General features: G+C 46.9%; 1 protein-coding gene across 1 annotated transcript in view; it reads right to left on the bottom strand.

Moving 5' to 3' along the window:
* The window catches only part of LOC137537773 (CCR4-NOT transcription complex subunit 1-like), a 96,958-nt gene that overhangs the window by 55,356 nt on the left and 15,460 nt on the right, over positions 1 to 26,142 (bottom strand). The window contains exons 2-11 of the mRNA XM_068259735.1: positions 25,023 to 25,100; positions 17,785 to 17,964; positions 17,587 to 17,703; positions 17,371 to 17,481; positions 12,823 to 12,900; positions 12,480 to 12,732; positions 12,268 to 12,398; positions 7,231 to 7,527; positions 7,005 to 7,145; positions 4,036 to 4,140 (exon numbers count right to left, since the gene is read on the bottom strand). Coding sequence (XP_068115836.1) covers positions 4,036 to 4,140; positions 7,005 to 7,145; positions 7,231 to 7,527; positions 12,268 to 12,398; positions 12,480 to 12,732; positions 12,823 to 12,900; positions 17,371 to 17,481; positions 17,587 to 17,703; positions 17,785 to 17,964; positions 25,023 to 25,100 — 1,491 coding nt within the window. The remainder of the gene's footprint in view (positions 1 to 4,035; positions 4,141 to 7,004; positions 7,146 to 7,230; positions 7,528 to 12,267; positions 12,399 to 12,479; positions 12,733 to 12,822; positions 12,901 to 17,370; positions 17,482 to 17,586; positions 17,704 to 17,784; positions 17,965 to 25,022; positions 25,101 to 26,142) is intronic.

Below are 26,142 nucleotides of genomic sequence, written 5' to 3'. Positions count from 1 at the left end.
GCTCACTATGGTGTTCTGCTACTGCTCCTGTCCATTGGCCCCTGCTCACTATGGTGTTCTGCTACTGCTCCTGTCTCCTGACCATTGGCCCCTGCTCACTATGGTGTTCTGCTACTGCTCCTGTCTCCTGACCGTTGGCCCCTGCTCACTATGGTGTTCTGCTACTGGTCCTGTCTCCTAACCATTGGCCCCTGATTACTATGGTGTTCTGCTACTGGTCCTGTCTCCTGACCATTGGCCCCTGATTACTATGGTGTTCTGCTACTGGTCCTGTCTCCTGACCATTGGCTCCTGCTCACTATGGTGTTCTGCTACTGGTCCTGTCTCCTTACCATTGGCCCCTGCTCCCTATAGTGTTCTGCTACTGCTCCTGACCATTGGCCCCTGCTCACTATGGTGTTCCACTACTGCTCCTGTCTCCTGACCATTGGCCCCTGCTCACTATGGTGTTCTGCTACTGCTCCTGTCTCCTGACAATTGGCCCCTGCTCACTATGGTGTTCTGCTACTGCTCCTGTCTCCTGACCATTGGCCCCTGCTCACTATGGTGTTCTGCTACTGCTCCTGTCTCCTGACCATTGGCCCCTGCTCACTATGGTGTTCTGCTACTGGTCCTGTCTCCTGACCATTGGCCCCTGCTCACTATGGTGTTCTGCTACTGCTCCTGTCTCCTGACCACTGGCCCCTGCTCACTATGGTGTTCTGCTACTGGTCCTGTCTCCTGACCATTGGCCCCTGCTCACTATGGTGTTCTGCTACTAGTCCTGTCTCCTTACCATTGGTTCCTGCTCACTATGGTGTTCCAGTTCGTGGAAACGTATGCCCAGCCGTGGGGGGAGAGGCAGCCACCACATGCTGGAGGGGTATGGCAGGCAGGACGCGGGTGGCAGTGGGATGTCCCCCCTCCCCTCACCTCGGTCCCCCGTCCTTGCTACCCTCTACAGCTACATGCCGTAAAACTTGTTATAATGTATAGCAGCGGGGAGCGGGGAGCTTACCTTCTCTCCACTTCCTCCACTCGCTGCGTCACTGCCTGCATTGCCTCCCTGCAGGAATTGACGCGACGAGCGGAGGAAGTAGGAGGGGAAGGTAAGCTCCCCGCTCGCCACCGCTATACATTGTAACAAGTTTTGCGGCATGTAGCTGGAGAGGGTAGCAAGGACGGGGACCCAGGTGAGGGGGTGAGGGACATCCTGCTGCCACCCCCAGTCCTGCCTGCTATACCCCTCCAGCATGGCGGCCCCCTCTCCTCCCACAGGCTGTGACACAGAAACGCATCCATTTCTGTGTCCAAATCTGCCTGTGTAGAGGGGAGGATCCGTTTTTCTATTGCCCTTCACTACCCCTGCGTGTATCAGGTTCCAGATCCGTTGCATGAAAATGCAGCAGATCCGGACCTTCCGTTCAGGTTTTAAAAACGGGTCCCCGCAAACGTAGACGAATCCGTTTTTTGTTTGGGTGAAGACGGCTGCTATTTTTAACATTGCTATCCGTGTCTCCGGTTTTGATCATGTTTTAAAAACGGATACGTTTCCAGACCTGGGCCTTGATTCACTAACGGGTGCTAAGTGTTAGCACCCCAGTGAAGTGGCACTTAAGACGCGAAAAGGCCGCTTCACGCGCTAATATGTGCGCAAGCGGTCACACGCGCAAAGTTTAGCACTGTGCGGTGCGCCGATAACGTCGCATGCGAAATGCCTTTGTGAATCGAACCCCTTGGGCTCGATTCACAAAGCGGTGCTAACCCAGTTAGAGACTTTAGGCGTGATAACCATTGCACCACGCTGGTGAAAAGCCAGTTTAGGCGTGATAAGTTTAGGCGTGATAAGTTTAGATAAGTTTAGATCGCGCGCAAAGTCCCGCACGCAAAGCAGAGCCATTAAACTCTATGCGAAGTGCACCAGACTTTGCTAGCCCAAAACTTTTGATCAGCTGTGCACTGCGGTGCTAACCTAGTTGGTGCTTAAACTTATCACGCCTAAACTTATCACACCTAAACTTATCACACCTAAATATATCACACCTAAACTTATCATGCCTAAACTGAGTTTAGGCGTGATAAAGGGCTTTTCACCAGCGTGCTAACTGTTAGCACCGCTTTGTGAATCAGGTCCCTAGTGTGCACAAGCTCTAATTCCAAGAACAAGGCATAACTGAGAAAAGCAAAAATGAAGACAATGGGCTCAATTCACAAAGCGGTGCTAACCCAGTTAGAGACTTTAGGCGTGATAACCATTGCACCACGCTGGTGAAAAGCCAGTTTAGGCGTGATAAGTTTAGGGGCCTGATTCACAAAGTGGTGCTAACAGTTAGCACGCTGGTGAAAAGCCCTTTATCACGCCTAAACTCACTTTAGGCATGATAAGTTTAGGTGTGATAAGTTTAGGTGTGATAAGTTTAGGTGTGATAAGTTTAGGTGTGATAAGTTTAGGTGTGATAAGTTTAAGCACCAACTGGGTTAGCACCGCAATGCACAGCTGATCAAAAGTTTTGCGCTAGCAAAGTCCGGTGCACTTCGCATAGAGTTTAATGCCGCTGCTTTGCGTGCGGGACTTTGTGCGCGATGTAAACTTATCTAAACTTATCACGCCTAAACTGGCTTTTCACCAGCGTGGTGCAATGGTTATCACGCCTAAAGGGCCTGATTCACAAAGCGGTGCTAACTTTTAGCACGCCTGTGAAAACCCCCTTAGCACGTCTAAACAAGCTTTTCGCGCGCAAAACTTTATGCGCGTAAAACTTTACGCGCACACTGCACAGAGCGCAGGTCGCTCCGCGCGAAGTGCCCACTAAAGCCTATGGGACTTAGCGCGCATAGGACTTAGCGCGCATAGGACTTTGCGCGCGTAAAACTTTGCGCGCGTAAATTTAGCGCACGATCTGATTGAGAAATCTAGTGCTAACCTACTTATCACCCTGGTTAACACGTCTAAAGACTTTAGACGTGCTAAGTAGGTTAGCACTGCTTTGTGAATCAAGCCCAAAGTCTTTAACTGGGTTAGCACCGCTTTGTGAATCGAGCCCTAGGAGCCAGTTGGTGCAGTGTGTCTAAGTATTTGGACTATAAGCAATAGTATAGATTTTATACTCACAAAGGTAGGTTGTAAGAATTGCAACCACCAGCAGAGCCTGCGGGGGAATGGCTGCCCCTGCTCAGGTTTTCTAGGTACTGGTTGGTTGCATTCCTAAGGGGTTCTTAGGCCAAACTACATAAAAACACACCTCCCAACACGATAAGCTAAGAACTAGAGGAGGTGCTCAATGTAAATAAACACTTAAAAACAGTTTAAAAAGGAGAGTCAGTATTGGTCTTGGTCTTACCTTGTTACCTTTCTTTAAAGAGAATCTGTACTAAAAAAAGAACCCTACCTCGGGAGGGGGAAAGCCTCAGGGTCCCTCCCCTGTAGCTGCAGGGAATCCAGCGCTGGCTCCATTATAGTGCTCAATAAAAATGTATTACCGAGTTTTTGCAGAAATTTGTGGCAAAAGGAACTCCTGGGGGAGGGGGAGCAACGTTCTACTGATCCACAGTCAATTCAAAGAAGTCTTTCTACTCGGAGGAAGCCCCTAGCGATACCCTTTAGTGTCTGCCGAGCCTTGCGGTCCCAGGCTGAGTTCTGAATACCAGTGCAGTGAAAAATCTGACTCCTGCCAATCCTGGTGATACTCTTGCCAGAGTTAGTGAGAGTTTTTTTTAAATAATTGTGACTTTTGATACTTTAACACACAAGAAGCACCTGGGGTCTGCACTTTGTCTCCCTCCCATGGTCAGGAGAGGTAAGACCAACACTGCATCTCCTTTTTAAACAGTTTTTAACACTTTAGTAAGAGTTGTATTACATTGGGGGCACCTCCAGAATACCGTAGTTCTTCGTTTATTTCTCAGCAAACATGAATTCACACTTCAAGGTTGAAATCTACATTTTCTAACATAAACGGAGGACAGCTGAGAGGACGAAACCCAAACATGACAGCCAATCACATATTTTACACGCTGGGCTGCTCAGCAGGACTAGCGGACAAATGTCATCAGTACCTTCAGTCGGATCTGCTCCGGCATCCGCTCCGCTTGGTAAGTCAGCACAAAAGGGTCGCAGTAACGTCGCCCTTCCTGTCTGGCGTGTTTCCGCAATTCATATTCCTGCACAACATAACATATCAACCCCACTACAGGCAGAGAGCTTACAATAATTACGGCTAAAAGACTTACAGGACAGCTCTAGGAAACAATCTGTAGATTAGAAAAGTATATATAGTGTTTAAAGGACACCCGAGGCGAAAATAAACTAATTAAATAAACAATTGTATCTATTTTCCTTCTCCTAAAAATGACTTTTTAAGATATTCCAGTTTTATTTTATGTTTAAGTATTTAACTCTTTCAGGCAGAGAAAGAAAAAAAGGAACACAGCCTAGTTATATGTGTGCTTGGCACTGTACATACACATGTCTATCTCATCATGTCACATGTCACCTCGGGTATCCTTTAAGCACATTTAAAGGAAACCTGAGATAAAAATGATTAAAGCATTTATGCTTACCTTGGCCTTCCGTCAGCCCCCTTTAGGCCGTTGGCTCCCTGACCATCCTCCCAGGACATGCCAATTGTCAGCTGGCTGGCCCGGTCTCTTCTTCCGCCGAGAATCTTGCTGTATTGTGCATGGGTGGCCCAGCCCCCTGCACAGCCATCGGGCTCCCTTTCTGTGCCTGTGCAGTACTTTTGCACAGAACGCTCCAAGCGATGGGGCGCGGACACGCCTGGGCATGCCCAGTACAGCACAACTGAGCCGACTGGAAGAAAAGATCGGGCCAACCAGCGGATAATCTGAGCAGCCCGGGAGGATGCCAAGTAAGCCAACGGCCTAAAGGGGGCTGAAGGAAGCCCCAGGTAAGTATAAATATTTTCATAATTTTCATCTCAAGTACACTTTAAGTACATATACATTAATTACTGAAAATGCAGTTTTATACATATTTAATAGAACATTACTCATAACTTCTCAGTATTCGCTTTTCTTTTCTATATTTTCATGTCACTTCAACAATTTGGGCTATAATGTTATGTCATCTATGCTACATAAAATCCAGATGAATACAGAGGCGCTTAACTTGAATCCTTGTGCAGATTGTTTGATACTCCTCACTATATTGCCTGATGAAGCGGGGTTGAACCTGCGAAATGCGTTGCATTTCTTTATGGAGTTCCTAATAAATGTGTTTGACTGTCTGAATCGCAGTCGTTGTCGTGTCTGCTTGAGGGAGGTAAAACCACCACTTCCTCCTTCAATTTTGCCATTTAAATTGGTATTTAAGCTCATTTAATCTAATCTTATACTTTTGGCGCCTCTGTTCATTGTATACAATTTTGAGTCCACCCTTGGTGGAGAGTTGCCACCCTTTTTTCCTGTCTACAGAGAGCGACTTCTTAATCCTGAGTGGGGTCAGGACAATCTCCCCACCTGCCTTTACAGTGGTTGCCTGCTGGTGACCCTGACTTGTGTGTATCTAGCAATACAAACTTATTGCACCACCTTGTCCAGTAGGAATTACATTATTGGGGCTCTTGGTGTTCCCTGTTTTTACAATCCAGATGAAGATCGTAAAATCTATTTCTCCTGTTTGACTTTGTTTACAAAACCTTATAGAAGATTGAACAGAAAATCCAAAGGCAAATGAAGAGGGGTAAATACTTTTTCCAAGGCCCTGTAATGTGTAAGTCAAGCCACAGAGGACACAGGTTAGGAAATGAAGAGCTATGAATTTGTGAAGCATGAGTTTTTATAATTACTACTTTTTTCCCCAAAAACTTTTGTTTATGCATATTTCAAGGGTACCTGAGACGAGTGAAAACGAAAAAAAATGTCATACCTGGGGCTTCCTCCAGCCCCCTCACTCCCTCGCCACCATCTTCAGCCTCCTGTATCTTCGGTATCGGGTCCCATCATTACGGCCAGTCGGTGCATGCGCAGTGTGCCCCTCCGCCTCACTCCTGCCATGTTGCGCAGACGCAGAATGCTCCCAGCCACGGGAATAAGAGGGAGGAGCGCACTGTGCACGCGCCGACTGGCCACGACTGACCGAGATGATGGGACTCGTTACCGAAGATACAGAAGGCTGAGGACAGCAGTGTCGGTTCAATCAAGCCGGAGGGGGCTGGAGGAATCCCCAGGTATGTATACATTTTTAGTTTTCCTTGTCTCTGGGAACCTTTAATTTATAATAACGTTCTATGTAATACATATAAAAATGTCTGAAATTTGCTTTAGAGTAGACCTGTTGGGAAAAGTGTCTCGGGGAGGGGTGGGGGGGTTACTTACTTCGGGTGGAGGAAGCCTCTGGATCTTAATGAGGCACCCCGTCTCCCTCCGCCAGCGCTGGCAGCCCGAAGCAGAAGCCGACAATAATATTTACATTTACCTGCCAGTAGCATCTCTCTGCTCGGGCTCTGGTGGAAATAGGTGAGCCGATGATGTCCGCTCTACTGCACAGGCTCAGAGGGCTCACGTGCAATAAAGCAGACCTGATTGAGCTAAGCTATTTCTGGCGGAACCCAAGTGGAGGGCCAATAGTGCACCAGTGCACACCGCTGACAAGGAGATCTTCGGAGGGTCCAAGCGCTGGATCCCCTCCGCTGCGGAGGATGAGGGAAGCCTCTTTAGGATCCAGAGGTAAGTAGCCCCCAGGAGCTCTTTTGTTTCTTACAGGTACACGTTAAGAAAACTTTCGATGTCTGTTTCAAGCAGGGCAGATTTGAGGTCTTGTTCCTACGTTGCTAAATGGGCTGTGTTCTATAGTATGGACACACAAAGTGTTGGTGTTTCATTCCGGAACATTCACCTAAACACCACAGCACTGCACCTGCAGACAGGGTCAGGAGGAGGTCACTTAATTCAAATGACTCCGATACTTCCTCCTTTCGGCTTTGGAAGGAGGAAGTATGAAGTCACGACATCATGCTACGTCAAACCTACCCACAAGCAGAGAAGGAAAGAGCTACGAGATTTACCACTGCCAGCCTCTTGTCCATTTCTGGCCCAGCCTTCTCCATCGCCATCTTCTGTATGAAGCAGCATGCCAGCTCATAATTATCCTGAGCCACCTGATTGGCTGCCTGTTCCATAAGCTCCCGCTGCTGGGGGGAGGCATCCTGAGGAGCACAACAACATTTAACATCTACTGTACCCAGACCACCATCACTACACCACAAAGTCTTGTTTGATTTGTCAACGTACCAATGAAGACTTGGCAAAGCTGTTCTTGAGGTTGGTTGCGATTCTCATCAGGAGAGGCTCTCTGCAGATCACCATGGCCATGGCAGCCGTCAAGTTGCGCATCATGTGATGGGTTGACACTTGCATCCGAGACTCCTCTGAGTCCAAAGCAAAGTCTTTACAGATAATGTTCTCGCAGGTGGCCATGGCAATTTTAATAGAACGTTCCACTACAGGGTGCACCAGCTCTTGCACAGCTCGTTCAAAAGCCTGATGCACATATTGCTTGAGGTGTGGGTAAGTCTGGAAGAGAGGGATCTGTGGGGGAAATAGATCATAGTTGTAAAATCACCACTGGATGATCCCTAGAACTGCAACTATATGTGTATTAACCACTTCGCATCCAAACCTTGTTTCCCACTTATGGACCAGAGCAGTTTTGACAGTTTAGCTATGTCCTTATTTAATCAGCAATAACTTTATCACTGCTTATGACACAGAAATGAAATATATATTGTTTTTTTCAAGACAAACGAGGCTTGCATTGTATGCCCTTTTTTCCCTCGAACAATTTTGTTTTGTATGAATTTTAATGGGAAAACAAAGAAAAAAAATAGAAAAACACATTATTTTTCAGTTTTACCAATTCCAGTTTAAAAATAAAAAGTGCTACTGTAGATAAAAACCACACATTTTGTTTGGCTGTTCCTGTCACAATTTATGGTGAAGATATTGGATTCTGAAATAATGCTACAGAGTGTGTTTTTCACAATGAACTGAGAAAAGAAAAGTATTTCTAATGGTAAAAATCAATCTCATTAGCTCAGGAAACCTATATTCCCATTCACCAAATAGTGCTGCATCAGATAGTGCCAGAAATGTGCACAGGAGCAAGCCCAATCCTGCACAGCACTGCTTCTGCTACAAGATGTATATCTACTGACTCGGGGCTTAGATGAAGTCACAGAGGACGTATATCTACTGACTCGTGGCTTAGATGAAGTCACAGAGGACGTATATCTACTGACTCGTGGCTTAGATGAAGTCACAGAGGGCATATATCTACTGACTCGTGGCTTAGATGAAGTCACAGAGGACGTATATCTACTGACTCATGGCTTAGATGAAGTCACAGAGGATGTATATCTACTGACTCGGGGCTTAGATGAAGTCACAGGGGACGTATATCTACTGACTCGTGGCTTACATGAAGTCACAGAGGACGTATATCTACTGACTCGTCGCTTAGATGAAGTCACAGAAGACGTAGATCTACTGACTCGTGGCTTAGATGAAGTCACAGAGGACATATATCTACTGACTCGTGGCTTAGGTGAAGTCACAGAGGACGTATATCTACTGACTCGGGGCTTAGATGAAGTCACAGAGGATGTAGATCTACTGACTCGTGGCTTAGATGAAGTCACAGAGGACATATATCTACTGACTCGGGGCTTAGATGAAGTCACAGAGGACGTATATCTACTGACTGGTGGCTTAGATGAAGTCACAGAGGACATATATCTACTGACTCGTGGCTTAGATGAAGTCACAGAGGACGTACATCTACTGACTCGGGGCTCAGATGAAGTCACAGAGGACGTATATCTACTGACTCGGGGCTTAGATGAAGTCACAGAGGACGTATATCTACTGACTGGTGGCTTAGATGAAGTCACAGAGGACATATATCTACTGACTCGTGGCTTAGATGAAGTCACAGAGGACATATATCTACTGACTCGTGGCTTAGATGAAGTCACAGAGGACATATATCTACTGACTCGGGGCTTAGATGAAGTCACAGAGGACGTATATCTACTGACTCATGGCTTAGATGAAGTCACAGAGGACATATATCTACTGACTCGTGGCTCAGATGAAGTCACAGAGGACATATATCTACTGACTCGTGGCTTAGATGAAGTCACAGAGGACGTAGATCTACTGACTCGGGGCTCAGATGAAGTCACAGAGGACGTATATCTACTGACTCGGGGCTTAGATGAAGTCACAGAGGACGTATATCTACTGACTCGTGGCTTAGATGAAGTCACAGAGGACATAGATCTACTGACTCGTGGCTTAGATGAAGTCACAGAGGATGTAGATCTACTGACTTGTGGCTTAGATGAAGTCACAGAGGACGTATATCTACTGACTCGTGGCTTAGATGAAGTCACAGAGGACGTATATCTACTGACTCGTGGCTCAGATGAAGTCACAGAGGACGTATATCTACTGACTCGTGGCTTAGATGAAGTCACAGAGGACGTAGATCTACTGACTCGTGGCTCAGATGAAGTCACAGAGGACGTATATCTACTGACTCGTGGCTTAGATGAAGTCACAGAGGACATAGATCTACTGACTCGTGGCTTAGATGAAGTCACAGAGGACGTAGATCTACTGACTCGTGGCTCAGATGAAGTCACAGAGGACGTATATCTACTGACTCGGGGCTTAGATGAAGTCACAGAGGACGTATATCTACTGACTGGTGGCTTAGATGAAGTCACAGAGGACATATATCTACTGACTCGTGGCTTAGATGAAGTCACAGAGGACATATATCTACTGACTCGGGGCTTAGATGAAGTCACAGAGGACGTATATCTACTGACTCGGGGCTTAGATGAAGTCACAGAGGACGTATATCTACTGACTCGGGGCTTAGATGAAGTCACAGAGGACGTAGATATACTGTAGAGGTGGATGAAGTGTTAAGAGTTTTTGGTGATGTGGTATGTTTGAACACCTTACAATTGATATTATACGCTCTTTGTTCATAGTCAGAAAGTTAGTCCTACAGTCCTGGAAAAGTGATAATTACCCAACAACTGATACACTGAGTGGCCAAAAAATAAGAGACACCCGCTAATAACGAGTTGGTCCACCTTTAGCTCTGATCACAGCCGATATTCCTGACATGGACTCATTTGGATGCTGATACCGTTGCTGAGGAATGTTGGTCCTGCTGACATAATGGCAGCTCTAAGTTGGGTCAGATTGGAGGGTAGACTTTCCAAGCTTTGAAGTGATCTTTCGAGTTCGTCCCACAAATTCTAAATTAGGATTGAGATCAAGAGACTGAGCTGTCCATGGAAGCAGGTTATAGTCTGATTGATGCTCCTCAAACCAATTTGAGACCATTTGAGCATGTTGGCAAGGGCCCACAGCAGGCGTCTTTTCCTATTTTTCTGTGATACCAAAGGCACTCTTGATGGTCTCCTGCTGTTAAAGTCCATTCTTTTATGTGTTGATATATGCTTTATGATGCACCTGCATTGAATTACGCTGTAATTTGTTGTGTTGTTGCCCTTCTGTTGCTGCGGACTACGCGTGCTACTCATTTTTCACCTTTTTTGACCAGAATAGTCCTCAACATGAAGGTTTTTTTCTTAACTGCCGCTCTCTAAACACCCAAAATTCTGTTGGGTGAGAAAATCCTAAAAGAGTCGTCATTTCAGAGATGCAGCACCAGCTCTTCTTACACCGACGATCAGCCCTCATTCAAAGTCACTAAATCTTTTGCCTTACCCATGGACATGTTTGGATTGACGGCTGTAGCTGTTAACTGTATATCTGTTTTCTATTCATGGTACTGCTGTATTGCTTACTGTGTACACTTTTCTTAAAGGACACCCGAGGTGAAAATAAACCAATGAGAAAAACAACTGTATCTATCCTCCTTCTCCTAAAAATGAATTTTTAGATATCCCACAGTTGTATTTTATACTTAAATCTAGTTTTTACATTTTTACTGTTTCATTGTCTCTGCTCAGTGACACCTTCATTGAAGTATGCCAGAGCTAAAATCTATAAATTATTGACCTTTTTTATCTCTTTTCTGCTCTCAGATGCCATTTACTGACAGAAAAGTGTTTTATGGCTGTAATTACTTATCAGTGAGGGTCTGACCCAGGCAGAAGCTGTCACTTGCATACCTGATGTTTAACTCTTTCAGGCAGAGAAAGAAAAAAAGGAACACAGCATAGTTATTTGTGTGCTAGGCACTGTACATACACATGTCTATCTCATCATGTCACATGTCACCTCGGGTATCCTTTAACCACTTTGGTACCAGCAGCCTCTGCCCCCTTAAAGAGACACTGAAGCGAAAAAAAATGATGATATTATGATTTGTATGTGTAGTACAGCTAAGAAATAAAACATTAAGATCCGATACATCAGTCTAATTGTTTCCAGTACAGGAAGAGTTAAGAAACTCCAGTTGTTATCTCTATGCAAAAAAGCCATTAAGCTTTACGACTTGCAAAGTCGTGGAGAGGGCTGTCTTCTGACTTTTATTATCTCAACTGTTCCTGAACTAATTACTTTTTCTCTGCCAGAGGAGAGGTCATTAGTTCACAGACTGCTCTGAAATAATCATTTAGAATGCTGAGTGTTGTGTAATCTGTACATATTATATAATGATGCAATGTAAGAAAAAACACTATATACCTGAAAATAAAATTATGAGAATATTTTCTTTGGTGCTAATCTTCTAGTAATTATTCATAGTACACAACCAATTCATTATATCATATATTTTTTTTCGCTTCAGTGTCTCTTTAAGGACCAGAGGCTGCTGGTACATTAAAATGGTGCTTCCCGACGAAAATCCACCGCTCTGTCCCCGCCGCAGGCTTCACTCTCTGCCGTCTCTATGAGGGCAGAGCGCTGTGCGCCGGTCAGAAGCCGCTTTCGTTGGCTCTTGACCCTGTCAATCAATGTAAGCCAATGGGATTGGCTTACAGTGATGACAGGGCCAGGGGCCAATGAATACGGCTCCTGCCCGGCTCACAGTGCTCTGCCGTCATAGAGACAGCAGGGCAGCAAATTGCGGCGGGGACATATCGGCGGGTGCGGTGGTTAATGCGACGTAGAGTTTACATCCAGTCAGGGGCTTAGCACCATCTGTTGGACGTACATTCGTACTGCATCGGTCCAGATCTAGTTAATAAATACTTCTTTAGTGGTTGATATAAATAAAATAAAAAAATCTGCACAAGCATCTTCAGTAATACAGCGAAGAATGTCCAATTAACCACTCACTGTTGGATTGATGGTGATGTGAGCTGTGACTTCAGAAAATGAATTGACATGGATATCACAGTAGTCATACTGAGGCTGTGGGGGAACCATTGCTTCACAGTTGGTGGTGAGGGCTGGTGTGGTGTCCGTAGCTGGAGAAATACAGGATCATTCAATTACCGTACATATGTAGCAGAGATAGGACATCCAAAAGTACGCTAAACAGATCTTACCTATAAATAAAGCATTAGTCTCCTGCTCCTCACCTGAAGTCTGGAGTTTGCCGGCTGTATAGCTGGGCCACGCCTTCACACTAGTAATGTTGGATATCTTCGTTGGCTGTTTCACATCTTTCTTTGGCTCGGAGAGTTTTTCATCCGCAGACTTCAGAGGCTCCCTTTTTTTCAGGAGACTTGAAGGCTGCAAGTCACTAATCTTGATGCTCAAAAAGCCACACAAATGTTCTATCTGAAATTTCAGCTGTGGCTAAGGAAATTGAGAAGATCATCGTGTTAAAGGATAGCAAAGAGAACGGGAGAAAGTGGACAAAAACTCTAATGCTACTGTGCTACTAACGTCTACATCGCGCTCTCCATGAAGCTCTGCCAAGACATTCAGAATTCCCATGGTCCATGGATTTGGGGGCCAGAAAACCTGCACAGAAGAAAGGATTTCAGTAATCATCAGAGTCAGGGTAATACTGGGAGGGAGGCACCCCAAAGGATGTGTGAAATGATGAAAAACGAACCCCAAGACAATGCCTGATATAGACACTATGGGCACTCCGAGTCAATTCACTCTTACCTTGAGCCTCGGTTTTATTGACCTGAGGAAGCGGGTGGATGCCTTCGAAACACGTTGTTGTGTTTTAGAATAAATTATTTTTGTATCTTATATCAGACCTCGACTTGGAGTGAGTTTTTATTGCCTTTGGAACTCTTTTTAATCAATTTACATATCCTTCAAAATGCCTCCCTCCCAGTATTACACCTCAGTTTTTACTTTGGGCAATTGTTTGTTTATACATTTTTCCATTGTCTAATCCTTTTTCTTGGAGTGTGATCTAACCACACCGAAGCAAGTCAACCCTCTCTTGGTGGTCTTTGACTCTTCCTTCAAGTGAAAATCCATGGTTGCCGTTCTGCAACCTTGTTTTGTGAGTACCCTATTTGTCTTTCCTTTCTGCATTACTTTACATACTACATCGTAAGGGGCTCCCGGTTCTCCCATGTTTGTTTGTTTTTTTATCTCCCCCCACAGGCCCAGATTTACCTCAGAGGAGCCTATAGGCACAGATGTCCTGGCACCCTAGACTCCACCCTCCATTCACAGGGGCCTATAGGCACAGATGTCCTGGCAGCCTAGACTCCGCCCTCCATGCATGCAGGCACGGATTTACATCACAGGAGCCTATAGGCACAGATGTCCTAGCACCCTAGACTCCGCCCTCCATGCATGCAGGCACGGATTTACATCACAGGAGCCTATAGGCACAGATGTCCTGGCACCCTAGACTCTGCCCTCCATGCATGCAGGCCTGGATTTACATCACAGGAGCTTATAGGCACAGATGTCCTAGCACCCTAGACTCCGCCCTCCATGCATGCAGGCCCGGATTTACATCACAGGAGCCTATAGGCACAGATGTCCTGGCACCCTAGACTCCGCCCTCCATGCATGCAGGCCCGGATTTACATCACAGGAGCCTATAGGCACAGATGTCCTGGCACCCTAGACTCCGCCCTCCATGCATGCAGGCCCAGATTTACATCACAGGAGCCTATAGGCACAGATGTCCTGGCACCCTAGACTCCGCCCTCCATGGACCGACAAACCCCAGCCAAACCTCACCGCACGTGTGCTGACTGTCCCAGCTTTTACCTCTCCCCTACTTCTCCTGCCTGGTGTAGGTAGCTACAGGTGCCCCTTAACATTTAGGGTACTTCTAGCTACCTAACCCAAAGTAGCCAGAGGTGACCCCAAGTGTTAGGTAGCTAGAGGACCTCAGTATTACGTAGCTAGAGGTGCCCCGACTGAAGGGAGATCTGGTCAGTGAAATGCCAAGACCAGCGTGAGTAACCTCTCATTTACATTCCGCTTGGAAGTCTGCATAGGGAAGAATGGAGGGAGACACTGGGGGAGGGGAGTGAGCCGCCTTTCCAACATCAGGCGCCTATAGGCACATGCCTACAGTGCCTTATGGTAAATCCGGCCCTGCCCCCAGGAACAATGACAGGTGCCTGGATAGTGTGTCGGTTAAGGGTTCTGCAGCTAACACAGGAGAACAGTGTTCTTGTCTCTTCTTGTTCACTAAGCCAGCACCTATTCAGTAAGGAGATCTTGAGCAAGACTCCCTTACACTGCTACTGCCTATAGAGCGCCCCCTAGTGGCTGCAGCTCTGGCCTAACACTGCTACTGCCTATAGAGCGCCTCCTAGTGGCTGCAGCACTGGCCTAACACTGCTACTGCCTATAGAGCACCTCTAGTGGCTGCAGCTCTGGCCTAACACTGCTACTGCCTATAGAGCCCCCTAGTGGCTGCAGCTCTGGCCTAACACTGCTACTGCCTATAGAGCACCCCCTAGTGGCTGCAGCTCTGGCCTAACACTGCTACTGCCTATAGAGCGCCCCTAGTGGCTGCAGCTCTGGCCTAACACTGCTACTGCCTATAGAGCGTGTCCTAGTGGCTGCAGCTCTGGCCTAACACTGCTACTGCCTATAGAGCGCCCCCTAGTGGCTGCAGCTCTGGCCTAACACTGCTACTGCCTATAGAGCTCCCCCTAGTGGCTGCAGCTCTGGCCTAACACTGCTACTGCCTATAGAGCGCCCCCTAGTGGCTTCAGCTCTGGCCTAACACTGCTACTGCCTATAGAGCCCGCCCCCTAGTGGCTGCAGCTCTGGTCTAACACTACTACTGCCTATAGAGAGCCCCCTAGTGGCTGCAGCTCTGGCCTAACACTGCTACTGCCTATAGACCGCCCCCTAGTGGCTGCAGCTCTGGCCTAACACTGCTACCGCCTATAGAGCGCCCCCTAGTGGCTGCAGCTCTGGCCTAACACTGCTACTGCCTATAAAGCGCCCCCAGTGGCTGCAGCTCTGGCCTAACACTGCTACTGCCTATAGAGCGCCCCATAGTGGCTGCAGCTCTGGCCTAACACTGCTACTGCCTATAGAGAGCCTCCTAGTGGCTGCAGCTCTGGCCTAACACTGCTACTGCCTATAGAGCGCCCCCTAGTGGCTGCAGCTCTGGCCTAACACTGCTACTGCCTATAGAGCACCCCCTAGTGGCTGCAGCTCTGGCCTAACACTGCTACTGCCTATAGAGCGCCCCCTAGTGGCTGCAGCTCTGGCCTAACACTGCTACTTCCTATAGAGCGCCCCATAGTGGCTGCAGCTCTGGCCTAACACTGCTACTGCCTATAGAGCGCCCCCTAGTGGCTGCAGCTCTGGCCTAACACTGCTACTTCCTATAGAGCGCCCCATAGTGGCTGCAGCTCTGGCCTAACACTGCTACTGCCTATAGAGCGCCCCATAGTGGCTGCAGCTCTGGCCTAACACTGCTACTGCCTATAGAGAGCCTCCTAGTGGCTGCAGCACTGGCCTAACACTGCTACTGTCTATAGAGCTCCTCCTAGTGACTGCAGCTCTGGCCTTACACTGCTACTGCCTATAGAGCGCCCCCTAGTGGCTGCAGCTCTGGCCTAACACTGCTACTTCCTATAGAGCGCCTCCTAGTGGCTGCAGCTCTGGCCTAACACTGCTACTGCCTATAGAGCGCCCCATAGTGGCTGCAGCTCTGGCCTAACACTGCTACTGCCTATAGAGCTCCTCCTAGTGACTGCAGCTCTGGCCTAACACTGCTACTGCCTATAGAGCGCCCCCTAGTGGCTGCAGCTCTGGCCTAACACTGCTACTGCCTATAGAGCGCCCCCTAGTGGCTGCAGCTCTGGCCTAACACTGCTACTTCCTATAGAGCGCCTCCTAGTGGCTGCAGCTCTGGCCTAACACTGCTACTGCCTATAGAGCGCCCCCTAGTGGCTGCAGCTCTGGCCTAACACTGCTACTGCCTATAGAGTGCCCCCTAGTGGCTGCAGCTCTGGCCTAACACTGCTACTGCCTATAGAGCGCCGCCTAGTGGCTGCAGCACTGGCCTAACACTGCTACTGCCTATAGAGCTCCCCCTAGTGGCTGCAGCTCTGGCTTAACACTGCTACTGCCTATAGAGTGCCCCCTAGTGGATGCAGCTCCGGCCTAACACTGCTACTGCCTATAGAGCTCCCCCTAGTGGCTGCAGCTCTGGCCTAACACTGCTACTGCCTATAGAGTGCCCCCTAGTGGCTGCAGCTTTGGCCTAACACTGCTACTGCCTATAGAGCGCCTCCTAGTGGCTGCAGCACTGGCTTAACACTGCTACTGCCTATAGAGCGCCCCCTAGTGGCTGCAGCTCTGGCCTAACACTGCTACTGCCTATAGAGCGCCCCCTAGTGGCTGCAGCTCTGGCCTAACACTGCTACTGCCTATAGAGCTCCCCCTAGTGGCTGCAGCTCTGGCCTAAGACTGCTACTGCCTATAGAGTGCTCCCTAGTGGCTGCAGTTCTTGCCTAACACTGCTACTGCCTATAGAGCGCCCCCTAGTGGCTGCAGCTCTGGCCTAACACTGCTACTGCCTATAGAGCTCCCCCTAGTGGCTGCAGCTCTGGCCTAACACTGCTACTGCCTATAGAGCGCCCCCTAGTGGCTGCAGTTCTGGCCTAACACTGCTACTGCCTATAGAGCGCCCCCTAGTGGCTGCAGCTCTGGCCTAACACTGCTACTGCCTATAGAGCGCCCCCTAGTGGCTGCAGCTCTGGCCTAAGACTGCTACTGCCTATAGAGTGCTCCCTAGTGGCTGCAGTTCTGGCCTAACACTGCTACTGCCTATAGAGCGCCCCCCCCCCCCCCAGTGGCTGCAGTTCTGGCCTAACACTGCTACTGCCTATAGAGCACATCCTAGTGGCTGCTGCTCTGGTGCTTTGAGTCCACCAGGAGAAAAGCGTAATATAAATGTTCAGTGTCTTGTCTACTCCAGACGGCCAATCATTAGAGTCAGGGTAACTGCCATATGCTGAAGGTCCATATACGTACTATGCTGCAGCTGGCAGACTCCATAACTTTGGTGACAAATGGCACAACGTAGAGAAGTTCCTCCTGTCCTTTAGCATAAGCATCTATCAGCAACAACTTCATATCCAGGTCCTGACAATTAAACATAGCAAGGGTTACATTTCGCAGGTTAAATGGAAAAAAAAATCTCCCCATATACGAGATCCAAGCGGTGGAAACACACAGAGGAGAACTAACCTTGAGCAAGATGGGCTTACACTTGGCCAAGGTGATCATCCCCAGCCACTTCCCCAAGTTCCTCAGAGCAGATCTCTCACAGAGTTTGGTGGGGACCTTGTCCGATGCCAGCAGCACCTGTCAGGCAAACAATGGCAATCAGACACCAGATCACCTATATCCCGAGACCCTGACTGAGATCCCTCATGAGATACGCACCTTAATGTTGCTGTAGGTTTCTGCTAGAACCATTTTGTTAAACTCCGTGTTCTTCAGGGCGTCCAGGAAGATGCAATAATAAACATGGAGGCCCATATGGATGCTGACACACTTCAGCACTAAATGCCGACACACCCAAGGCATAAACTCTTCCTTCATCATTTTCTTCAGCTGTTCCACCTGTCAAGCGAGACATGCAGGAGGTCAGCAGATCAGCATAATGTCACGTACATCATTCTTATTTATTATTATTATTTATTTATTGTATTTATAAAGCACCAACATATTACTCAGCGCTGGACATTAGTTTGGGTTACAGACAATATTTAGGGGTGACATACAGCAATAAGGCAATACATGCAAACCAAATACAGTAAAGGTGCGTGATTAGGTAGGACACAAAAGGAGGAGGACCCTGCCCGAAGGCTTACAATCTAGAGGGAGAGGTAGGGACACGAAAGGTAGGGGACTAGAGTTCCGTTGTGGGTTTGGAGCACTTGTGAGGGGGGGGGGGGGTAGGCCAGAGTAAAATAGGTGAGTTTTCAGGACCTTCTTGAAGATGTTGAAGGAGGGGGAAACCCTAATGGGTGGAGGTAGGGAGTTCCATAGTGTTGGAGCAGCTCTTGAGAAGTCCTGGAGGCAAGCATGGGACTGGGTGATGCGGGGGGCGGTTAGGCGAAGTTCATTGGAGGAGCGGAGTAAGCAGCTAGGTGTGTACCTCTGAAAAGGATCGGAAATGTAGGTTGGACAGGTTTTGTGGACAGATTTGTAGGTCAGACACAGTATCTTGAATCTGATTCTGGACTGGATAGGAAGCCAGTGGAGGGATTCAAGGAGGGGATCCGCCATGGTGGAGCGATGGGAGCAGTGGATAATTCTGGCTGCCGCATTCAAGATGGACTGCAGTGGGGCTGTTCGGGTCATAGGGAGACCAGACAGACGGGCATTGCAGTAGTCAAGGCGGGAAATTTTGATGGCATGGATGAGGAGTTTGGTGGTGGCAGAGGTCAGGAAAGGGCGAATCTTACAGATGTTACGAAGGTGGAAGTTGCAGGACTTTGTGAGGTTTTAGATGTGGGAAGTGAAGGAGAGTGCGGAGTCCAGGGTGACACCCAGACAGCGGGCTTGAGAGGTAGGGCGAATGGTAGTGTGGTTAACAGTGACCTGCACATCTGGGAGGTTCGTGGATGGCCGTGGTGGGAAGATCATAAATTCCGTTTGGTCTAGATTTAGTTTTAGGAACCTAGCGGACATCCAGGAGGAGATGGCTGATAGGCAGGAGGAGACCTTGTCCATGGTAGTGGTGGATATGTCAGGGGTGTGGAGGTAGATCTGGGTGTCATCTGCATACAGATGATAGTTAAAACCCATGGAGGAGATAACCTTGCCAATGGAGGATGTGTATAGGGTGAACAGTAGGGGGCCAAGGACTGAACCTTGGGGGACTCCCACCGAGAGGTGGTTGGGGGTGGACGAGGACTCATTCTTATATTACTATGCATTAATAGAGTGCTGTCACATTTTCCACAGTGCTTTAGAATAGGTTTGGTGAAAGAACAAATAGTCCTTTAGCAGACCTCTTATTCTGATAGTTTCTCCAACTTTCTAGGGACAATATTTGGGGAGTCCAATTAAGCAACCAGTATATATCTGACTTGTGTAACAACACTGGAGCATGCGGAGAACATATGGAGGTTTACAGGCAAATGAAAAGAAAAGAACTCCCTGTATATGCATAACATCAGATTGGTCTCTGAAATAGATACTGCAATCGCCAAGGTACAATCAGAAACAATCTTTATTCGATATAGCAAGGAACATTAAACCATCTAAAAACAAGGCATGGCCACGGCAGCTTCCTGCAACTATAGTCACCTGGCAATCTACAATGGGTTGCAAAAGTATTCAGCCCCCTTGAAGTTTTCCACATTTTGTCACATTACTGCCACAAACATGCATCAATTTTATTGGAATTCCACGTGAAAGACCAATACAAAGTGGTGTACATGTGAGAAGTGGATCGGAAATCATACATGATTCCAAACATGTTTTACAAATAAATAACTGCAAAGTGGGGTGTGCTTAATTATTCGGTCCCCTGAGTCAATACTTTGTAGAACCACCTTTTGCTGCAATTACAGCTGCCAGTCTTTTAGGGTATGTCTCTACCAGCTTTGCACATCTAGAGACTGAAATCCTTGCCCATTCTTCTTTGCAAAACAGCTCCAGCTCAGTCAGATTAGATGGACAGCGTTTGTGAACAGCAGTTTTCAGATCTTGCCACAGATTCTCGATTGGATTTAGATCTGGACTTTGACTGGGCCATTCTAACACATGGATATGTTTTGTTTTAAACCATTCCATTGTTGCCCTGGCTTTATGTTTAGGGTCATTGCCCTGCTGGAAGGTGAACCTCCGTCCCAGTCTCAAGTCTTTTGCAGTCTCCAAGAGGTTTTCTTCCAAGTTTGCCCTGTATTTGGCTCCATCCATCTTCCCATCAGCTCTGACCAGCTTCCCTGTCCCTGCTGAAGAGATGCACCCCACGAGCATGATGCTGCCACCACCATATTTGACAGTGGGGATGGTGTGTTCAGTATGATGTACAGTGTTAGTTTTCTGCCACACATAGCGTTTTGCATTTTGGCCAAAAAGTTACATTTTGGTCTCATCTGACCAGAGCACCTTCTTCCACATGTTTGCTGTGTCCCCCACATGGCTTGTGGCAAACTGCAAACAGGACTTCTTATGCTTTGTGTTAACAATGGCTTTCTTCTTGCCACTCTTCCATAAAGGCCAACTTTGTACAGTGCATGACTAATAGTTGTCCTATGGACAGATTCCCCCACCTGAGCTGTAGATCTCTGCAGCTCGTCCAGAGTCACCATGGGCCACTTGACTGCATTTCTGATCAGCGCTCTCCTTGTTCGGCCTGTGAGTTTAGGTGGACGGCCTTGTCTTGGTAGGTTTACAGTTGTGCCATACGCCTTCCATTTCTGAATGATCGCTTGAACAGTGCTCCGTGGGATGTTCAAGGCTTTGGAAATCGTTTTGTAGCCTAAGCCTGCTTTAAATTTCTCAATAACTCTATCCCTGACCTGTCTGGTGAGTTCTTTGGACTTCACGGTGTTGTTGCTCCCAATATTCTCTTAGACAACCTCTGAGGCCATCACAGATCAGCTGTAGTTGTACTGGCATTAGATTACACACAGGTGCACTCTATTTAGTCATTAGCACTCATCAGGCAATGTCTATGGGCAACTGACTGCACTCAGACCAAAGGGGGCAGAATAATTACGCACACCCCACTTTGCAGTTATTTATTTGTAAAAAATGTTTGGAATGATGTATGATTTTCGTCCCACTTCTCACGTGTACACCACTTTGTGTTGGTCTTTCACGTGGAATTCCAATAAAATTGATGCATGTTTGTGGCAGTAATGTGACAAAATGTGGAAAACTTCAAGGGGGCCGAATACTTTTGCAACCCACTGTAAATAAACTGTGCCACGCTGTCCAAGTAAAATTAATAGACGGTCCTGATCAACAATACATCAGGAAAAAGTAGCCGTGATTGGGCAGTGTATTTGGCACGATCAGAGCCGGATTTACCATAAGGCAGTGTAGGCACCTGATAATGGAGGGGCATCTCACTCCCCTCCCCCTAGCACCTCCCTCCCTCCTTCCCTATGCTGACTCCAGATGAGGGTGTAAATGAGAGGTTAGTCACCCAGCACTCTGCGTTACACTGCTGAGATCTCCCTTCAGTCAGGGGCACCTCTGGCTACCTAATACTGAGGGGCACCAGTAGCTACCTAATACTGATGGTACCTCTAGCTACCTAATACTGAGGGGCACCAGTAGCTACCTAATACTGATGGTACCTCTAGCTACCTAATACTGAGGGGCACCTCTAGCTACCTAATACTGATGGTACCTCTGGCTACCTAATACTGATGGTACCTCTAGCTACCTAATACTGAGGGGCACCTCTAGCTACCTAATACTGAGGGGCACCAGTAGCTGCCTAATACTGAGGGGCACCAGTAGCTACCTATGACGGGCAAGTGAACTACGGGAGGAGTGACAGCTGGGCCAGCCAGTACACTTGCAGTACAGTAAGGTGGGGTTTTTAGGTTCATGGAGGGCGGAGTCTAGGGCGCCATGACATCTGTGCCCTCTACTTTTTCCTGCTGTATTGTTGATCAGGACCGTCTATTACTTGTACTTGGACAGGGTGGCGCAGTTTGTTTAGATTGCCAGGTGACTATAGTTGCAGGAAGCTGCCGTGGCCATGTCTTGTTTATAGATGGTTTTATGTTCCTTGCTATATCCAATAACGATTGTTACTGATTGTACCTTGGCGATTGCAGTATCTATGTCAGAGACCAATCTGATGATATGCATATGTGGGGAGCTCTTTTCTTTGCTTATAAATTTGAATATGGGTCGTTCACCGACTTCCCCCATTGGTGTCCCCCTTTAATAATGGAATAGTGGGAAGCCAGTTCTTGCACTACTATTTCTATTTTCAAAGTATTATTATTATTATTTATTTATATAGCGGCAACATATTCCGCAGCACTTTACAAAGCACAATAAGACGACAAGGGGAACAGGTACAACTAACAAATGTACAGCAGAGTTCCAAGCAGCACAAATATTGTTACAAGAACAGTAAACATTAGGAGGATGACCCTGCCCTTGCGGGCTTACAATCTAGTGGGTAGTGGGGGACACGCTAGGTAAGGGGGGAGGGGGAGGATGGATGAGGCGGTGACCCTTTGCCTCTGATTACATTGTGAACAGAAAAGTAAATAAGGGCTATAGAATGTTATAAGCTTGTCTGAAAAGGTGTGTTTTAAGAGTGCGTTTGAAGATGTCCAGGTTTGGAGCATGACGTACAGGCTGTGGAAGAGAGTTCCAGATAAGGGGTGATGCTCGTGTAAAGTCCTGGATGAGAGGAGGTGATCAGCTTAGAGGCCAGGAGAATTTCTTGGGAGTAGCGAAGGTTGCGGGAGGGACAATATCTTGAGATTAGTGAGGAGATGTATGGAGGAGACAACTCGTGGAGGGCTTTGTATGTCAGAGTCAGGAGTTTGAACTGGATCCTCTGGGTAATGGGTAACCAGTGGAGAGAACGGCACAGTGGGGCTGCATCGGAAGAGCGTGTGGAAAGGTGAATGAGGCGGGCCGCTGCATTTAGAAGGGATTGGAGAGGGGCTAGCCTGTTTTTTGGTAGGCCACAGAGCAGGGTGTTGCAGTAGTCTAGGCGGGAGATGATTAAGGCATGAACAAGCATTTTGGTGGCTTCTTGTGTGAGGAAGGGACGGATACGGAATATATTTTTGAGCTGGAAATAGCAGGTGGTGGTTAATGAGGCAATGTGAGGTTTAAAGGAGAGCTCTGAGTCAAGTATAACCCCCAAGCAGCGGGCCTTAGTGGTTGAGGTTATTGGGGTGTTGTCTACCACTATGGTTGCAATTAGTGGGGGTGTAGATAGCGATGGTGGAAAAATCACAATTTCCGTTTTAGTCATGTTGAGTTTGAGGAAGCGGGAGGACATGAATGCAGAAACGGCACGTAGACAGTCGGGGACTCTGGATAGTAGTGAGGACAGTCTTTATATATAGAAAGGACCGAAAAGAGTAGTGAGGACAGGTCAGGAGCTGAGAGATAGATTTGAGTGTCGTCCGCATAGAGGTGATACTGGAAGCCAAAAGCGTTGATTATTTGTCCCAGGCCACGGGTGTAGATTGAGAAAAGAAGTGGCCCAAGAACAGAGCCTTGAGGAACAGCAACAGACAGTGGGTGTGGAGAGGAATTGGTGTTAGAGAAGGAGACAGTGTAAGAGCGTCCAGAGAGATAAGAGGAGATCCAGGAATGTGCTTGTCCCTTGATTCCTAAAGATGACAGTGTCTGCAGAAGCAGAGCATGATCAACCGTGTCAAAGGCAGAGGAAAGGTCAAGGAGTATTAGAAGGGAGAACTGGCCTTTGGATTTAGCTACCAGTAGGTCATTAGCAACTTTTGTGAGGACAGTTTCAGTGGAATAGTGTGTGCGGAATCCAGATTGAAAGGGGTCAAGTAAGGAGTTGGTAGAGAGAAAGTATATGGAGGTTTCTCACATTCCATACCTGCGCTAGCCTATTATCTGGCAGCAAACCTGGCCCCTCCCACATCACACTGCCTGTACGAAGGCCTGAGGAAGAACGGGCTTTTACACGCATAGGATTTACATTTTTCTATTTATTTATGTATTTATAAAGCACCGACATCTTCTACAGAGGATATTGTCTTGTCAGAGGAGCTCACAATCTACCCCATTCACACCTTAAAGCACAAATGCGGTAGTGATTTTTCCGCGATTAACGCAGAAAAATCAGTGGACACTGCAGCGATCGCGTTTAGCGCTTCAATAGCACTGAAACGCGATCGCCAGAAAATTGCATGAAAAAGGTGCAGGCTACACGTTTGCGTTTGGCGATTTGCGTTAATCGCCGGCAATTAACGCAAATCGCCCAAGTAAGAACGCGCCCATAGGGTATTATTGCACTACCGCTTTAAAAAGCGCTATCGCTTGAGCATTTTGCCGAAATCGCCGGCAAAACGCTCTAGTGTGAATGGGGCCTAATCCCTACCATAGTCATATGTATGTATCGTGTAGTGTGTCTATCACAGTCTAGGGCCAATTTAGGAGGAAGCCAATTAACTTATCTGTATGTTTTTGGGATGTGGGAGGAAAACGGATTACCCAGAGGAAACCCACGCAGATACAGGGAGAACATACAAACTCCTTGCAGTTGTTGACCTGGCTGGGATATGAACCGGGGACCCAGCGCTGCAAGGCGAGAGCGCTAACCACACCACCGTGCTGCCCACCATGCCACCGTGCTGCCCAGGCATACATACTTGCACACATACAGGTAGTAATGCTGAAGTATAGTTTTCCATTCATCCCTGTAAGGTATACAGCAGCTACACTAAAATATGCTTTTTCTCTCAGCGATTGCAAGGTTTAATCTTTAAGCTTCAAGGACAATACAGTCATCATTACAGACCAAAAAACGACCAGTTTCTGCCTAGGCTCCGCTAAGTATAATTGTAAAACAGCAGGAGCTAAAATACGGTAGTATAATACAAGCAAGGTAAAGCCAGAATGTAAGGAATAATTGCAATATGTGACATAACCGGGGTATATTTCCATTTAGCAAATGCTGGCATTTCTGTAGATGGTCTCACCTTCTGATTGATGTCTGTGCTGGACAGACTGTTAAAGATGGCGGCTACCTCCATCTGTACGTTCATCGGTGGCTCCGGCTGTAAGGGAAATAATACAGAATATGTTATTGACATTTATTTTAACCACTTAAGCCCTCGGTCGTTTTCACTTTATGCATCCAAGCAATGTTCACCTCCCATTCATTAGCCTATAACTTTATCACTACTTATCACAATGAACTGATCTATATCTTGTTTTTTTCCGCCACCAATTAGGCTTTCTTTGGGAGCTACCTTACTGTAAATGCATTTTAACAGGAAGAATAAGAAAAAAAAAATCATTATTTCTCCGTTTTCGGCCATTATCGTTTTAAAATAATACATGCCTCCATAATTAAAACCCACGTATTGTATTTGCCCATTTGTCCCGGTTATTACACCGTTTAAATTATGTCCCTATCACAATGTATGGCGACAATATTTTATTTGGAAATAAAAGAGCATTTTTTCTGTTTTGCATCAATCACCATTTACAAGCATATAAAAAAAAAAAAAAAATCTTTCATCTTTACATAGATATTTAAAAAGTGTAGACTCTTAGGTAAATATTTATTTGTTTTTTTTTTTTATTGTAATGTTTTTTTTATTATTATTAAACATTTTATGTGGGTATTTGTGGGAGGGTGGGATGTAAATAGTATTTGTTTTAGGTAAATATATGTGTATTTTTATTTTTTTGTACATTTAGATGTAGTTTTACTTTTTGGCAACAAGATGGCAACCTTGAGTTTGTTTACATGACGTTACTCTAAGTGTAACATGTACGCTTAGAGGGACATAGGAGGCAGAAAAAGCGAAGCTTCCGAGAGAAGCTGTCGCTTTTTCTGCAGTGGAGAGGAATCAGTGATCGGACACCATGGCCCAATTCATTGATTCCTGGGCTAACGATCTGCGGCTGATCGCGGGAGCACACATAGCCTCCTTGACGGAGTTGTACGTCAAGGAGGACAAAGTGGTTAACTACAGATCTCAACCCCCAGAACATGATGGATAGTGATGGTCATGTCTAGGAGAAGTCATGGAGAAGCATGTGATCAGTGTGGTCAGGTGATAGATATGTAAGTCGCTGATTAGTGATGGT

This window comes from Hyperolius riggenbachi, chromosome 11 (assembly GCF_040937935.1).
Source record: "Hyperolius riggenbachi isolate aHypRig1 chromosome 11, aHypRig1.pri, whole genome shotgun sequence".
In the NCBI taxonomy this organism is placed as follows: Eukaryota; Metazoa; Chordata; class Amphibia; order Anura; family Hyperoliidae; genus Hyperolius; species Hyperolius riggenbachi.
The sequence above is the reverse complement of the archived record's forward strand: the minus strand, read 5'-3'. Positions and strand labels throughout refer to the sequence as shown.